Genomic DNA, 18,876 nt, shown 5'->3' with positions numbered 1-18,876 from the left:
GATAGTGTGTCGGACATCATTAAGGAAGAGTATTACATGTCCTCACATCTACAGTGTGAAGCTCCCGATGTCTATTCTATTTTCATGTAAGCCACATATATTTAGTGATTGTATTTAACAGTGTATCGCAAGTCCGGAACGCACAGACATGACGTATAATGGCGTAATAAATTGCGTAGACACTGCATCGCGAGATTCACAAGGTGTGCTGGCCTTATTTATGAAACCTTTATTATTGCTAAAATATTAATAGAATTATTACAATGTGAAAGTTACCATACGACGGTGGAAAACGTTTGACGCATGACATAATACACGTTTAATGATTCCAAGATCCTCTTAAAATATTACACACGGATGGAAAACTTGGACAAAACTACAAATGTCTATAGTCAGTGAAACCGCGAAAAAAGTTGAACGAGCAACAAGTATTCCACAGGTGTCTGAGCCCCTCTTCCTCGAGCACCCCCCCCCTGGGCCCTACCACCCCCGCACGGCCCCGTAACCCCCTCCCTCCCCCTCGTCACCATTAAGCCTCCAAGTAATCACACAAGACACCGAGTCGAGATTGATCTATTTGAAATTGTCTGAAGAATCACAGGATCAGAGGCGGACGTTTGTCTCGTGAAAAGGAAGAGGAATGTATTTTTTCACTGTCAGAATGAACAATTACGTGTCGAACTTCCGAATACGGTACTGATGTTATTTTTAGTACAACTAAAGTGACGTCATCACGGAAAATATGAAGTAAGTAGGCATCGATCAAACCATCCTCACGCCAGCAGTTGAACTATCACGACGGAATAAGTCATAGCTGGGACGTGACATTACCACTCCTATTGATCAACGGCCTAGACTACAACTGTGGGAACTGACTGAAGGCCTTTACGATAATGAATTACTGACACTAAATTAGTTGAACATAATAGTTGAAATGTGACAATCGACACTACTACGAGTTCAAACGATCTACGTACATGCTTTTAAATGTCGCAAGTATCAGGTTAAATCGAGCCAAATTAATATGTTTCAAGCCCTTCAATATAAAAAGTTTTTGGCACGCCGTCCGGTTTATGTTAATTTTTGATGGTTTTGTAACAACTCGATACTTCAACGAGCGTTCGGTTTATAGCGTGAGGACGACGGGAATAAAATGACCAAAATATCGCTAATGTGAGAGAGCACTTAAGCCGCATTTAAAATCTGCGACAAAATCATATACACTCCGATATGGCTTCTGACGACCGCTCGGATGACACGCTGACGTAAGTACACCTGCCCCATAAGACCGGTTGTCAGTCAGCAGTTGCCAATAGATTAGGTATTTACCTGACATGGCGAAACCGCATACTTAGCGAATGGGTTTCACTGTACAGGCTTAAACACGCTTCATACGACTTATAATACTGACCTCACCTCCGTAAGGAATAATCTTGAAATACTCAGAGTAATAGAAAACTGAGATAGTGCACTCCAAGATTGTGATATATTTATTCACAAAGATAATCAATAATGACAAAGAGCGGGAGTCAAGTTAAACTAAACTACTTATTTCACACTCGAGGGGGTAAATACTATTGAAGGCACCCGACGTCTCTCGCCGCTGTTATTGATAGAATTTATCAACGATAGAGCTCTCAGATGGTCCAAGTATTGAGGAACGTAACTCAGGGCGTACTAATAACACTTCTATATATTGTTATATTCCACTGACCATATGAAGGCTTTGCAGCATCATTACTAGTATGAAGAATAGTTTTAAGCTATCATCAATTTAATAGTAAAGACAGCATCGACGTGAGCGGGACTAGAACCCTTCACTCTCAGCATATCTCGACTCATATTACTCCGCCAAATAATATATATTTTTTAATTTAAACTAATAGTTATTTGAGTGTTTATCTCAAACATGATTCGCAATGTAATTTGTGTATCTCTCGCCTGTTCCACGCCGCTGTCCGTCTATGCCTTGCACCACCAACAGTAAAGTTGATCGTGGTGCGCGTCACGCCATGTTAAGTCATATAGCCTGTAAACGACCTGGGCTCGCGGCTTCACAGCCCGCATTATAACCTCACTGTAAACAACATTGACGTATTCACTATAACTTATTACTGAGATAGATTGTGTCGGAGCATATAACACACTGTCGACTGTTGGTAGCTGGTGGCAACTATACGACCAAAACAAACTGAAGAAAATGTCCCATCGATGAAACTTAATAGACTAAACATAAAAATTACGTATAAATTTAAACAAGCATTCAAAGTAACTAACTAAACTGGAATTGGAATAACCGAAACCAAGAGGTAGTTAAACGGATTTATTGAAAACTCAATAAATATCACTTCCCCAGATAAACAAACTCACACTCTAATTTAAGTATGTTTTAAATTTCATGATTTCTATAAGAAGTTACGTCAGACCCCTAAAATGACGCTTTATAGAATGAGAATAGAACACAGAAATTGTGGATATCAGTTCACATTGTAGACCCGAGACCTGAACGTAGCTTTAATTCAATCGCTTAATATGACGGCCAAACAAACTGAACGTTGTCTTAGGATCGACATCCGTGACGGGCGAAAGCCGTGGATTCATTACAATATGAGAACGATTATAAACAAGAGTAGCTGACATAAACTATATTTAATTATCTCACTAATCGATATTTAGAATTTAAAATAGGGTCAAAATTTCCATCGACCGTACGACATTAGGCTGTTTGAGGTTATTGAATCTTTTAATTAGCATACGAGTTTAAAATATTTTAAATTATGATGAAATCAAATATTATGTTAATGTCAATGTATAACACATGTAAATTCTAATCATTTTGACATCATTATACAATATATGTAGATGTATTTTGTGGAGCGCCATTTTAGCGGCCACCTTCATCCATCAGTCGAAGCACTTAAAACGATGCAGGCCGAGTAGACGAACACATTAACATAAATTTAAAGTCGAATTTAACACGCGAGTGAAACTCTCACTCACTCACTCATTCGTTCAAAGCCTGATTAACATTCACTGATTTCATTCATTCAAACAATAACTCTTTAAATGAATACCTAGTATATGGAAACTGTCAGCAGTTTAGCTTTCAATCATTTGATATAACAAGTTGATACCAGCAACTTCAGATTCTGTTTATTATTTAAAAGAAATAAGAAAAAACTCACAAAATATTTACATAATAATTCATATCAATAAATTTATTGCTCTGTTCAAATCATAGGCACGCGGAGTTATTTGAACATAGTCGGTAGACGATTATTCAAGTTACGATAAAAACAAGATACATATATACAAATATAATATTTAATCGAGTGTTTTCTATTTTCAAATCTACCCAGCAATAACAATATATCGATTTGAACGATTACATCGATACCGGTCTCTTTATATCGACAACTGACACTGGAACTTCCCAAACAAACAAACCAACATTCACTGTCGAGTCTCCGTCTCACGAACACAACCGTCGCACCGACCGTAACATACGAACGAGTGCGCTATATTAAGATAATATAAATATCTGTCTCAGAATATAATAGCTATAATTTGTCAATTAATATATCTGTATTAATAAATACGTCGCAGCTAGAGGCATTAGTAACTCGTCCGGGATGACAACCGCCTTGTTGACCATTATTCAGATAGATTTAGTTAGACACGAGACATGAGGACCAGGTAGCGGAGACTCCGATAAATATACGACTCTGGTTATATACGGAACACTCTATATAATATAATGGACACCTAAAGACGGACACATGAATATACAAACATCAAGACTTAATGTGGAGGACGAACAAAATTATAAAAAGCAATTAACATTTAATATATTGGAAATATATTCAAGACGATGGAGCTTCACAGGACGTGTTGATTTAGACATCCGATGTTATAATTATTTTATTGATAATAATTTAAGATGATTTACATTACAAATTAATATATAAAACGCTACCGTTATGTGTAGCGAGGAGGTATAGGACGCGGAACAGGGGTGACGGGTGTTGACATATTATGAAAAAAAAAACGCCTACTAAATATTAAACATAAAATATAACACTGATAGAAACTAATCGAGGCGAAAATAGACGTAATAAATCTATCACACGATATATTACCAGCGTTTTATTTTGTATCATATATTATTAAATCGGCGGTAGACAACCCTATCACATAAACTCGATTTCAACTGATGTGTTCATATTAATATGTATAAACTTATATTAGTTTTAATGAAGTTACAGGCGTTCGATTTACCCGACCACTTACCATGAGTGTACGCAGAGACGCTCACGAGATGTCGATGTTGATGTGGAATGGAAACGGTCTCAAATTAAAGAAATAAAATAACTTTCACAGACATATGGTCGGCGAATTACATGCAGTAAATAGGTGTACCTGCAGATGACTATAAGAATGTCGATGCAATATCACATACACACACAGGTACACACCAAACAAAAAACAAATAATTTAAAACATGTTAATACACGAATAAAATATTTTTAATAAATAAAATGTTTTTCGTCTTAATTATAATTAATGTATTTTGAATCGTTTTGTTTCTTAGCTCTGGAACGTTTCGTGTGACTTCGCGAAATTCCGTCAATGATGTTTACTAGCAGGTCGTTGCTAGGCAACCGTCACACCAGACCAAGGACGAGATCACAGCGATCGGAATGTGGACGAGAGAAAGATGTAACTGGAGATACAAAATGGGTCATAATATCATATAAATAAGTCTCTGAATTAGTTATGCTACTTTAATAAAGTTACTATTAAATTGATGAATTCTACTAGTTGGATTTATTTTAGAATTACTGACTGAAGAGACTTAAAATACATCAAACATATATGGGACGCGACCTGATTAATCAGCTCCCAAGTGATACTGGAACCAGTTAAAAAAAATACGTAAAATTTAACTAACTTAGTCGACGACAGCTAACGTAATGTTTAGTAGACAAATATAATAAGGCGGTTACAGCTAGTTATACGGTGAAATATAAACAGTGGAGAGCGATCGATGTGTCGGGTCGTTAGCTGATGAGATATCGTCACTAAAGTAGGCATCGCACTGCAACTGTGTTACATCTCACCTTCATAAACAACCATAAAACTATTCACTACGCTAATATCATGCAAGTTTTATCGTCCTATAAACTTATCGTACAGATATAATCTAATTCACGATGCGGTCTTAAGTGATTGTGTCTCGAAATAAACGGCAATAATTTATGTAAAAATAGAGGGACTCATTCACACAGATTAGATGACGATACATTGAAGTGGACAGCGCGTCTGTATGGATTGGGGAATTTAGTGTTGTATTTATAGAGTATACGTCTGAATCGGCCTGAAATACCCGGTAAAACGCTTTAAGAATACCCTGTTCGTGTTTGGTCTTTTTACGATCTAATCAACCAGTTAACTAATTCATTTCATAATTAACTGAGACTTTTTTCTTTAAAACTTTGTCAAAATTTAATTGTTCTTTCAATAGCGAATAGCTTCATGGTTGCTCTCTTCAGTGATTCGGTGTTATTATTCCTCAGATTAAAATCCTCGGCTGTTATTTTATTTGTAACAATATTAGAATATCCCAGATGAAACACATTCTCTCCTCCGCCGTATCTTAAATCATTCTAATGCCAATCGTATATAATAAATAACAGAGATTGGTGTCTGTTTGTTGCTCTTCGCGTCTGAGCTATAATTTAGATTCAGACTTTTGGCAGTTCTAGTGTTTACAGATACAGGTGTGAAATGTTTAAAATTTATTAAAATAAGATATAACATTCAGATATCAAGAACATATTGATGTGGAAATATAAGTCGATCAAAACTTATTATTATGGTGTATAGTTTTATATGTACTTATGTATATATATATATTAACTATGCAAAATATTATATTCAAAATATATACAACCAAATGGGCTCCTTTTATTACGTATATTATTTATAAAAATAGTATGTTGGGGCCACACAACTGGCGGGCGGACCGTTTACGATGCTCCAACGACTCGACAACTGTTTACGTCTCTTTATCGACGACTTAACTCACTTTATTACGTCCTAAATCTATTTTATTAATGATTTAATACGCTTTTTATTCATCGTCGACCTAATCGATCTATTTTTATGTGAGGCCATAAACTCGTCGACTGATTCAACTTTAGCTTTTGCTTGGCTTTTGTTTTAAACTTAATAACTAATAAATTCAGTTTAGTAACTCTTTATAGTATTTAATGTGTTATTATGCGTACGAACTGTAGACACTTAGTAACTTTCACGTACCATAATTAGTTATTACTCTAATATAAAGCGTGAAATCTTACCGCATACTGCTCACTCATTCACTGATGGTAGGTCTTTTTGTGCAGATGTTAGGTAATACTTAATTCTTTGGACTATGTTGAAAGTGTCACAGCTCAAGGCCAGTGCGCCGTGGCCTTAATGAGCGCCCAAATCGCCTTATAAAAGTTTACGACGGATAAAATCAGTTATAAAAGTCTATGAAGTCGTAAATTCAGCGATCGGTCGGAGCGTTTAAGAGACGGGAGCTATTCCGAAGTCTATAAATCAGTGATCGGTTTTGTTCGGCTGTTTTCGGACAAGATCTTTACGATTGTAAAACGTCCACTGTTTGTAAACAGAGGCTTCACGTAACTAGACAGATTTTTTGTTTCCGTTATCATGAGAGACTTAACGATTGTATGGAGTGCGACTTTTATTGGACACGAAAAATGATTCACAATACATTCAGTGGAAACGATCTATGGCAGAATTTATCATAGTTTTTATACGTTCCATTAATAGTTTTCCGATTGAATCATAGAGACAAATGGTTAGGGAGTGACGGAAAAGATTTGTATTGCACGACATGGAACATGGGACTTACGAAGACACGGAACGATAAATAAATATAAAGTAATCAGCGAGGCGGTTGTAGAATTCACACCATAAAAGAGTTACGCGCCTAAAGAGTGTAGTAAACTTCCCTAAACAAAAATCACAATGAAACCATATTTAACAATAATGAAGCGGAAGGCAATGAACTAAAAGGATTACTAATAAAGCTGCCGCTGTCCGGCTTGTATCACATCAAGGAGCCCCGCGTCTCGCCCGCCCGGCCGGATTGTGGCCAAACTATTGTTTTAACAAATAAAACAGGCGATATGTTCGTCCAGTAATCAAATGTGAGAGTTTGTGTCGGTCGGTTCAGACGTGTCCGTGAGCGACACTAAATCCTCATTCCGGTAGAGTCCGAGTTTATTTATCGTATCATTATTCAGATAAAACCAACGTATCTGGAGCACAGCGAACGTAAACCTTGTACTTTATATTAGAGCCACTAAACTGTATGTCAGCGAGCACTTGTCTATCAATAACTCTGGACACTCGACACTGCTCTATTATCCAGTTGACACTTGAGTATCATACATACGAGCTCTCACCGACAATTCTAAATACTGAAATGTTTCTGTGCTCTTTCTTTTCTATTTCTTGGATCGCATTATGACGCTATCTTCACAATAATATACAGCATTATTGTTTCTTATTTTTTATTTTCCTATTACGTCATTGCTTTTAAAATTATTACAGTATAACTTCTATAAATAACTTTGTCTCGACAGGTGTTCATGGGTAAGGCAAAGAATACGAACCAGTCTCCGATAGTGCATGACACAATATAATAACAATATAGGTTCATATTGTCTCACAACCGATATTGAATTAGACACAGTGTAAATTTGACGGCAGTAAAAATTAAAGCAGGTTACTGACCCCCCGCGGGTCCCTAAACAAAGGACGAAGAAAGTCGGAGGTCCGTCTGTCAGTCATAAATTTGCCTAAACTTGCGTAACACTCACTATTTATAATGTTGTATTGTGTTCGACAAAAAATATATATGTAAATCATGTCATTTTTATGCATTCAAAGGACCGTAGCATTCCAATAGATTTTAAACTCGGTTTATAAATAAAATATGTTAAAAATAATAATAGTTAAACTAACTAACCGCGGTGTTATAGAGTAACTAACTACCTTACATAAAGGCCGTCACGACTCACGATGAAATATAAAAGTGTAATGAAAACAAAAACTTGATGAAAAACTAAATTAGAGATGAAAAGTATCTTTCAATTAAAAATTACCAGATAAGGAAGAGTTTCGTAATTTGTAAAACAGTCCTGGTGAATGTGTGTTGATCAATACAGACTGAGACGTTGTTTCAAGCAAGCTTATTAGTGTGGCCATGCAGCGAGCGGGTATGACATTAATTTCATACAAACAAGCTTTTAAACCGACATTAAATTATATAACTGTGAAATTATTATAGGAATTGATTGATTTCATTAGATCAATTCGATGGCTTATTTATAATAGTGTTGATAAGTGTGAGTCAGCAGGCCGAACCCTGATGCTGGAGTGTCCGTCACCGCTCTCAGTAGCACCCCGTCCGACATCACCCGCCCTGCCATTTACACCCATAACAACTGACAAAAACGCGTATAATAGCAAAAATAAATATTATTTATCGCTTCACGGTGGCTTAGTTTCGTACAAAGCGACCTATGAGTTATTACTCAGTATTACATTTGTGTTTGCTGCGACTGTCTTTTTTTCTATAGCAGTAACTTTATATTTATTGCCAGTTTTAGTTGAATATTCAAAGTCGTCACGTCACGCTGCCGACTCTGGATATGCATTTAGTTTACTAAAACTCAAAACCTCACCCTTCTGTATCCGACGACGTTACATACACGGAGCATGTCGATTGATAGACAACTCATTAATGCTAATGGACGGTATGTTAGTATATAGTGTTTAGTATAAAATATGAGTGTATGTGTGTCTTACCGTTCTCGTTAGTGCCAAGCCAACGGTAGGAGGGTCTCGGCTGCTGCTTGGAGCGCATCTCTAGCGCCGCCGACCGCTGGACCTCATCTGAAACAATTATATAACGTAAAAAAGAGAACTTATAACTTAAATGTTTCTTTACAAACATAACTTTATATGTAAGTAGTTTGTAGAAGAGATTTCCGTTGGAATATTTTAAATAAATTCATGAATGTCTCACGCGACGGACAGCTGACTTGAAAAATATTATAACTAAAGAATATGCTCCTTTAAGACTTCGGTTACAAATAATTTGTAGCATTCTAAGATTTAAGAACTAATAAAATGTATTTTTTTCCGTTTCCATCCAGATTCTATAACACAACTAAACTTAACCTCTCTAACTACTCTTTCACACCGGTTCTATTATATTTGATCTCTCTGCTAATAGTTTCCATGTCATCAATACGACAAAAATATAACGCCCTATAAAGTCACAGTAACATAGTAAATAGCAAAATACATAATTAGACGAATTAAATAACACATAATAGTGTTTACATTATGTTTTTATATACAGCAGTTTGTTGAGTCGTCAAAAGTTACCTCACAGTCACCGTTTGTAATCAGACGCACATCCTTTAAAATACATTCCTTGCAAACGAAATTAATAAAAAAAAACTTAAGGTAGAAACATTATCAATAAATTAAAAAAAGAACCGTCATTAATATGAAGCGAGGCATGAGATATCGGAGACAAATTTATATCTTCATTTAGATTAACACTTATTCAACCTTATGGCGTTACACTTAAAGAGGATTTCGAGTGCAAAGGTTGGTTTTATTTATAGGTAAAAATCTCGGAACTCGAACGATATGTCACAGAATTTATGAGCAGCGAGCGACGTGTGACGTTCTCGACTGATTCAAATAAACCCGCGCACATTAATACATACCATAACATGTTGAACATATGATACAATAAATTATCAGATTCAGAATTAAAAAGATTTGAAAGATTAACTCGATATAAGAAAATGAGAAACGCCCGAGGATTAGCTAACTGGCGGGTTACATGAATACTTTAGTTTGAACATAGCGCCGAGAACGTATTCCAAATTCAAATATTCAATTATAAAAGTCAAAAGAAGCGGCGTTTCGTTAGCGGCCAGTGCTAGGTCGTGTTAGGTTTAAAACAAATAGCCGAGCACCGGTCCAGGTAAATAAGAACTCGCATTACTTTATTTATATAAGTTCTTAGCGTTGACTCAATGACAGAAAGGAAATACGGAATACGAAACGGAGAGCTTACGTGACCGCGGACGGCCATCGACTCATAGAGCATTCTACTCTTTTATTAATATTCCATTATTTGACAACGCATCGGAATGATAAATACCATTAAATATTATATATACAGATAAGTGTGACTATCTACGTGTACGTTTTTAATTCCTTTTGATATGCATAGCGTTAAATTAATTCGTTACTATTTGCTCAGCTTAATATTTTCAGCAGTGGTAAAATTATATATATTGAGTACATCGAACCATAGTTTTATCCAAATACCTCATTAATGTTTCCGAGTAGTCGTTATCCTGCACACGGTCTATAAAAATCCTGATATAGTATTGACCGGCTTCTAATCGCACAAACCTCTCCACAACATAAATGTTGCCATATTTTAATCACGTAATTAATTCACGCGAGACCTTAACGATTATTGATTCGGCTGCCCCCTTTTAATAAAGAATTGTAAATCAGTGTTTTAATGGCCCTTCACACGAGACGCCTGCCTTCTGTGATCTGAAGACACATGCCTTACAACAAAAACTCTTTAATCCGTCTAGTGCCAGTCTGTTGAGGGACGAATCTCTCACAACATTAATTACGATAGTTTTATATTTCAATGTCATCAACTGCATCGAGTTACGTGCTCCGTTCGCTCGTCCTTCCCAGTCTATAAAAGTAGCAAGTCCGCTGTGTTTCCTCCAAGGGCGTCACCATAAACCCTCCACTATAATATTATTGGCTCGACGTACACATTTTTTTCCCTACATACAACTTTAACAATTTATCGACTACTCCGTGATCGTATTCTTGTTTCTCGCATTGATTAAATCCGAGATTTGTGTTGTCATTGATTGGTTGTATATTTTTATTGGTGTTTTTACGACTGTTTAAGTGGTCGTTACACTTGAATGGAAATTTTAACTAAAACAAAGTGAGCGCCGCGACTCCGCTCGGACCGGCGACGCATTCGATAGTTACATGATGAAATGTTAGTAAGCGAATGGTTATAATACAGTGTAGACGAGTCACACACACAACCAGCGATTCCTATAGGGTATCAGTAACCGATGTAATCAATCGGCACACATAGTATATAAAGCACCTCACTCGCTTTGAAGATTTGTTACGCGAAATATCACCTCTCGGGTTGTGTTAAACGGAGCGCTATATCTCAGATTGTCTCCTAGATACAGGCCCGGCGATGTTTCCCCGCCACAGTCTCCACTAATAATTGATCGGTATCTCGTCTACCCCGGGTTTAGAATGTACAACAATTGCGATCTGGTTAATACAGGCCACTGTGGACCACTCGCGGGGTTGAGCTCTCCGTTCATACCTGAACAACCGCTTCACCATATTATTATAACCAACTGTATACTTTATATTTAAAAGTTTATTGAAACACGAAATATGTTCGTGTGTCGTGACGGAACCTGTATTAAGAAGGTTCGGTTAGTCTTATCAATAAATAGCAAATGATCCATAGTTACAGATTGATATGAAATAAAATCGATTACGACACATTGATTATTGCTTCAAGAACTAGGATATTGATTGTCCTCCCAGGTCTCGGGTGAGGTGTGTACCCGGCGTTCAATACCGTGAAATCATTAAACTATGATTGATGCACTCTTTAATTATAAATACATGATGTATAGTCCCGGGCTCGGAGTGTTGTGTTCTTGTAATAATAACCTAATACACAACGGATTCCATCATCATTACCCTCAGAGCTATGTTATGTTATGTGTTCTATCCGTCTCTGCAGCTACAATGAACCGATGACAAATAAAACCCAGTATATTTTCAATTTATTTGTCCCCTCACTGGCAGTCATTTAAATTTAACTGACGGTTATCGAATATTTTTGTTACCGTCGCAGTGTTGATTTTCATTTTCAAATATTTCTACGATACAAACGTTGCATTGTGACGTAGTAGGTGATGTAATTGGTTATCAGCGCCTGTTCTGATGATGAAATACACTACAAGGGTAACTTTAAATACACCGTTGGATCATGGGATAAACACCCGTACCACTCCGTGGTGAAGATGTCGAGGTGTATTCGTCAATTCCTTAGTATTTATTAGACAGTCTCCGATCACGATTGAGGTTCATCAGCGCAGGTGGTGTTCAGGGGCGCCATATCGACTGTCAAAAACTTGTAAAATATAGCTTCGACTGCGTACGGTCGAGCTAGCAGCCGTGACCGACGCTGAGCTTTAACGTTACCGGCATAGAGGTGAGGTCGCCGCGACACGGGGTGTGTTGTAGGGAGCCGCGGGCGTCGCTTCCTTCACAAAGATATCTTGAAGATTTATTCAAGCGTCTACAATGGCGAACGTTTTAATTCTTTTCATATGAGACAGATTTATGCACGGACAGATGCAAGACCGCCAGATAGCGTTCGACCGACGACACCCCGGAGAACTAGTATGTTGTACATACGTATAACACGTGTCCATATATATTACATAGAAATGTTGTAATTTACCGTATCAATAAAACGGACGGCGGATCATGAAATATAAATTCTAATTACTATACAAAAAACAACATAAACACAGATGCATGAATAGGCAGTAAAAGGCAGATTAAGGTTCTCCACTGTATGCACTTACGTCTAATCCTATCAAACGTATTGCAATTTAAAGAGCGTCTTAATACCGGTGAGTAGTCGAGCGGTCCAGTGTAAATGATAACGTAAATACGCACGTACACACGTATATACCGTACAGTGCATCGTAAAGTGAAGTGTATTGTAGGCGAGCGTAGAGCAGAGCATCACAAGAGGAGTTTTTCATAAGCAACAATGCGAGTTGTAAAGCTGTGGTCCATTGATTATAGCTCTTTGTTCGTCTTTGTCACTTTCGGGAAATCGGGACTTTTGGGACGGCATTGTTTTTATAGAGCTCAGTATTGTGCAATCTTGCGAATATTTACAAAAGCTCTCTATAACATTGTTTACAGTTGCCCCTTCACTGCGAGCTGCTGTCTGTTCTTAACTGTTCACTTACTAAACGTGATGATTCCCTCTGAGCCGGTTTTAAAGTTATTACTTAGTGGGATTACAAAAGAAATAAAAAAAATACTTTGTATTTTTATATATTTTTTTCCAATAAACAAAAACGTTGCTTATGATCACAGAGTCAATCACGATTTCTTTTTACAATCGGAATCGAGAGTAATGACGACTGTTACAATAATTTTATAACTAACGAATTTTATAACGTAGCAATTAATGTTTGGTTCGACACTACAAAATCCATAATTTTCAACTAAAAAAAAATGTTAGCAAAAATTTAATGTGTCCGATTTTAATAAACGGAGAGCATGAACCTTAATAAGTAGTGATCAAGTGATCCCGGGGTTGGTATGGTGACGTCATCGCCGCCATTTTGTTTGTGTGCCGATCAACGTATTTACCTAATATGATTCTCATAATTTGACGAGGCGACTGCTTTGACAGACGACATTTAATTACCGTCCCCTCTCCCCTCATTACCTGAATATTGACGGTTATTGATATCTTCATATTTATGACGGACGCTCGGATTACGACACGACTCGAGTCAGGAGAACGAGTGAGGATCTCCGTGTGGGACATTAGTATTGAAATATGACAAAAGAAAATAGTTATAATATTGACCTTATTGAATTGTTTAAATAACTACGTATCAAAGAAACAATATAACAGTGAAGTGAAATAAAGCAAATATGGTTGATTGACACAGGTGTCAGGATTTGAAACCACCAGCTGTATAACAAGAAATGATGTAGCGAGGAAACGATGTAACATGTTTGTGAAACATATCGAATAATTACAGTCGCAGCACGAGTTGATCGCACCGAAAACAGTTATAAAATTAATCTCTCGTTTATACACAACACTTGCTTACTGGAAAGGAGACGAATCCGATATGTCGCAACGTATAAACACATCCGCGTAAGCTTTCATGCCAAAATTGCAGTTAATTCGACGTTGAATTTTTAATAATAAGGCTTTAATTAAAATATCCGTGACGGGCTTGATTAATATGTTCCGTCATATGACTCCTTCATTAAAAATATGTCACCACGGAACCGTTTGAAAAATATATAAATATTGAGTTTTGGTTGATGTGATAGGAAGAATAGAAAATATTGAAAGTGTTTTATTTGAGACGTGAAAAATATTAGATCAGATTAAAACAATACGGAGAAGCCGATAAGGAAATAAACTGACGAATGAGTGACGTTGAGTGACGTGGTCTCCTCAGAAGAACATCTCACTATCCAGTCACTCGTCACTCGGCAGCAGCTCGTGAAGCCAGTACCGACACGATACTTTATTACTCTGTGAACTGATACATCTCTCAACGGAAGATTTGTACAGTTTAATAATACATTGATGACACATCAATACATAAACATCAACGTTCGATTAAAAATAGACGGAACGAATGAAAATATTTTATAATAAAATAAAATGTAATATGTATAAACGATATGCGAGGGACGGATTAGAGAAGAAATGTGAGGAGAGATCAACAGCTCTCGAGGTGCAACTGGCCCGGCCGACCGGCTGGTTCCTACGCACTTATAAAACAAACATACGACGACACACGCTGAGCGAAAAACAACTCTAATACCAGGACATACGGCGGGGGAAGAACGCACGGGGAAATTGCATTCGCATATGAAAATATAGCATCTCGCGAGCGCATTACAAAATGAGGCAAAATTATGATGGATGCTGATGCCTCGTTTCTCGCTTAATAAGACGAGATTCTACTTTAGCGGGTTTCAATTAATAATGCACCTTATTATTCGCTAGTTAGAACCCACATCAGTCTGGAGGAGCGTCGGGAATCAATCGCGGCCGTCAGTCGACTCCGGCGCAAGTGTTAGTGAGCGTAATGAATGCGACAGATCTTACGGTGTTCGGTTACAGGTTTAATACTGTTCCGTCTCCACAGAGACAAACAGCGCTTAGACGATAATATAAGCACTTCCATATTAAGTTTCCCCGTTAAATAGAACTCGCCATCTTATAAACATATTTTATATAAGAAATGTATCATAACAAAATGGCTGAATTTCTAGGCCCTTTAATGAAATAAAGTTATTATTAATAAACAAAGTTTTTTAAAATCTTTCAAAAAAACCTCTATCTAGTAATTCCTATTCCCTCGCAACAGTAACTGACTTACTATCATCACAAGACAGTTCCGTACCGTGAACCTGTGTCAAGTGAACCTGAAGCCTCTGTGCTGTTGTGATCTGTGCATGTATATCTGACATGTTATCAAGCCCAATTACCGTGACACGTGACGCAGAGCGACGGACAGTCGTTTGGCGAACGTATTATGAGTTATTTATGATGGAGATCTGCAATCTGCACTTATAATGATAAGGATAGATGGTTAGCGGAGACGACGAGGGGCGGCGGCTAGCTTAGATTTATGGATGCTTGATACAGGGCCGCGTCTCTTGTGATTGTGTATACTTATTAAATACTAAGGAACATTGTGTTCAATTCAATGGTAATTCTTCCTGTAGCCTCGGGCATCAGGCTGCGAGCCCTCGCCGCCTGGAAGTACTGTACGCACCGCGCCACCTTCCACTCCTTCCAGACGTTATAAATATCATAACACGTAATGATACTTCTGTACCTCCGACGCCACTAGACAATTGGAGTCAAAAATCCCATCGATACTAACTGACGTACACACGTTTATTACTGACATGAATCATGGTCCCATATTGATATAACTGCGTGACAGGCATGAATCACAATTGTCGTGTCGTTGACCCCGCTCAACGTCTTCAGTACTTCAATTGACAGATAGACTTCAATATGATACGTCTGAAGCTGAAGACCTCGCACTGTGAGACATCAGTGACCGGCGATCTAATCGAGACGAGAAAGCTGATATCGAATAAAAATAAAAGAATTAAAAACCCGAGCAATAAACATCGAGTGATTTTATCGAGTAATATATGGTAATGCGAAAAACGAGGTTCAATCATAACTTTGGCGCTAATGTTCGGAGTGTGACAGGCTCTCTGCAGTGCGTTCTCATCGCTCCGATGAGACACTAAAATCTTTATAGGTGAGATTATCTTACGTTTTATTAGTGAGCTGAGTGTCGCGGCCGGTTGCATACACTGTTACTGACACTCGCGGGCACTACACTACACGTCTCGGCACTCCTCACAACATCACCGGCCACTTCTACCCTACTGTGTCTATTCAAATCGTAGGAGTAATAGATTCTCCTTTATCATTTTGTACGAAATCAAATATTTCTGTAGCTATTTATCTGAACCGGTTAACTTTGTAGATAATTTGAAACAACTCAATACTAAAAGAGGCAAATAAAATATTATAAACGAAACTATAAGCCAATATATTAAACATATATATGTATATTAAGGAAATTTCGTCTGTACATTAACAGTACATTTAATATGAACCAGTCGTATAATAAGACCGTTAAAGCAATCCCACAATCCCCAACCTACATTACACTTCACGGGATATAAATTTTTAAAGTTAAATATTTTAATTAAACGCTATTACATTACGATATAAAATTTTATTGGTTTATTGACATGCTTCCATTCATATCAATACGTAACCGGCGGCACCGAGTACGCCGGGCTGTAGGTGCTGCATACACTTCCAACTCGATGAAATGAACATCGCTAAAATTGAACGCTTAAGGCCGTTACTGCATTATACGTGTCGAATGTGATGTCAGGAGTGAGCCTTATGGAACTGATAGCATCACTTACGACTGACGGACCGACAGACATATTACTGTGCCAGTTTACTACAACAACAGTATCGATAAGTATTTAGTGTACGTGATATAGCTATTTCGTTACACACTGACAAGACTTTCTGTGCTGGTGTCTATACTTAGAATCAATTATTATTTATAGTATACGTTTGTATCAAATTTTATTCGCCCACTTCTCCTTGTCATATGCTTTGTCTGTCAGGAGCGGTATAATTATAAATATGACATAATTAAATCGCAAATTAGTCGAAGGGCAGCGAGCTCTCGAGACAGGTTTATACCTGGACGTCGTCATCAGAAAGAACCTGACTTATTTTAATAATTCTGTCAACGGCATTAGATACAGATTTTCAGGTGAGATACTTATATATACATATTTTAAGAAATTATATATTATAAATTGTTAGATAAATAAGTTTACACACAAGAACGGCTCGCGGCACACAGTCAACAAAGTAGACGTGAATATTTCCTATTCAATGAGGGTTTCCTTCCATGTACAAAATCCTGCAACAGTCAAACGTATCAAGCAAATTAATATAAAGTCAGATGGAATGACTTCTCCCGCGCCAGATGTGCACCGATCGATACAAAGATCCAATGGAACACAAAACGTGGCGAAAAAAAATGCACGATCCGAACAATATGTAAAACAAAAAAACGAGTGCAAGAACAAAATATAACTCATCTGAGTGAGAGCGGCGACGGAGCAAGTGGTTGTTTTTCCGAGCGGTATCTTCATATCCGGGCGCGCTCCGACCGCACTCCACACCGTCGCGTTAGTATCGAGTTCGCGATGACGTTCGCCGTGCAGCCGGCTTTGAGGTGAGAGTGGCGCGAACGTCGTGTGCGGTGTGACTGAGGTCTTTATCTGAAGACTAGAAACAATCTTGACGGGGCGCGTTATACACATTCACGAATAAATCGAAAAAACGACACCGCGTAATGAATGCGACGCCGGCGAAATGAACTTGTGTTCGGGGACTTGACGTCACTCGACTCGTCTTTAGTTATGTACGATTGAACATCGGTTTGTAGTAAATACGAGCAGCTTCTTGAAGTTTATTTGCAGCTCACGGAACCGTGAAGAAGACGCAAACAACACACATCACTTACAGGCTACACAGTTTAACCCTCACCGATAAGTCAGCGCGGCTCCTCAATCACTATATACGAATCGTGTAAGCAGACGAATGTATCGGACAGTACATTACTTAAGCGACAAATCGTTACATCGGCTCACGACCGATTCTCGTCTCTACCGCTTGGAACCTTAGGGCGACATCGGCTCGGAGCGCTCGTGCTATCTAAAAATAAGAAATTGCATTTCAAATCTGTGCTTATCGACAGAACGGACGTACCTGCCGATACCCGAACTGATAGAGTGGGCTGCTTGCCTCATCATCTAAATTATTAACTCCGACCCTCGACCCGTGGAAATGTTTACATTTTAACTATTCCCAGCTCACGGATTGTTAAAATTTATCTATTTTTATTAACATATTTTTATATTACTAACGTTTACTGTATTTAAATGCTTAGCCATATTATAAAATTTCGTTGTAACATATTTTATTTTCGCAAACGTTATCTTGGGCGACAAATTTATTAAGTATATCTTAATGCAAGCTCTTCGCTTTACTCGACGGTATATAACGCCAACCAGACTATCTCATTAAAACACTCCGAGGAGTTTATCTTCAAAAAGGAGCAAGAAAGAGAGCTCCAATATATCTATCCTTATCAGTTATCAGGGAAAATAAATCGACGGATTGAAATTCAGGAGTCGGACATCAGCCGCGGCGTCCTGTGTTCTGTGCTCTGTGCTCCGTGCTGTGTGCTCGGTGGCCGATGCGTGGGCGCACAATTTGCATACGTTCGTTAGTCTGTATCGACATTCGTCTTTTTATATCGACATTTAATTAAG

General features: G+C 37.7%; 1 protein-coding gene across 1 annotated transcript in view; it reads right to left on the bottom strand.

The window, feature by feature from the left end:
* LOC116767227 (protein tiptop) overlaps window positions 1-18,876 on the bottom strand; it is a 134,181-nt gene that overhangs the window by 99,865 nt on the left and 15,440 nt on the right. The window contains 1 exon segment of the mRNA XM_032657466.2: window positions 8,890-8,976. Within this exon segment, the coding sequence (XP_032513357.2) occupies window positions 8,890-8,947 (58 nt within the window). The 5' untranslated portion in view covers window positions 8,948-8,976.

Source organism: Danaus plexippus, assembly GCF_018135715.1.
Source record: "Danaus plexippus chromosome 9 unlocalized genomic scaffold, MEX_DaPlex mxdp_24, whole genome shotgun sequence".
Lineage (NCBI taxonomy): Eukaryota > Metazoa > Arthropoda > Insecta > Lepidoptera > Nymphalidae > Danaus > Danaus plexippus.
This window is presented reverse-complemented; position numbering and strand designations above follow the sequence as displayed.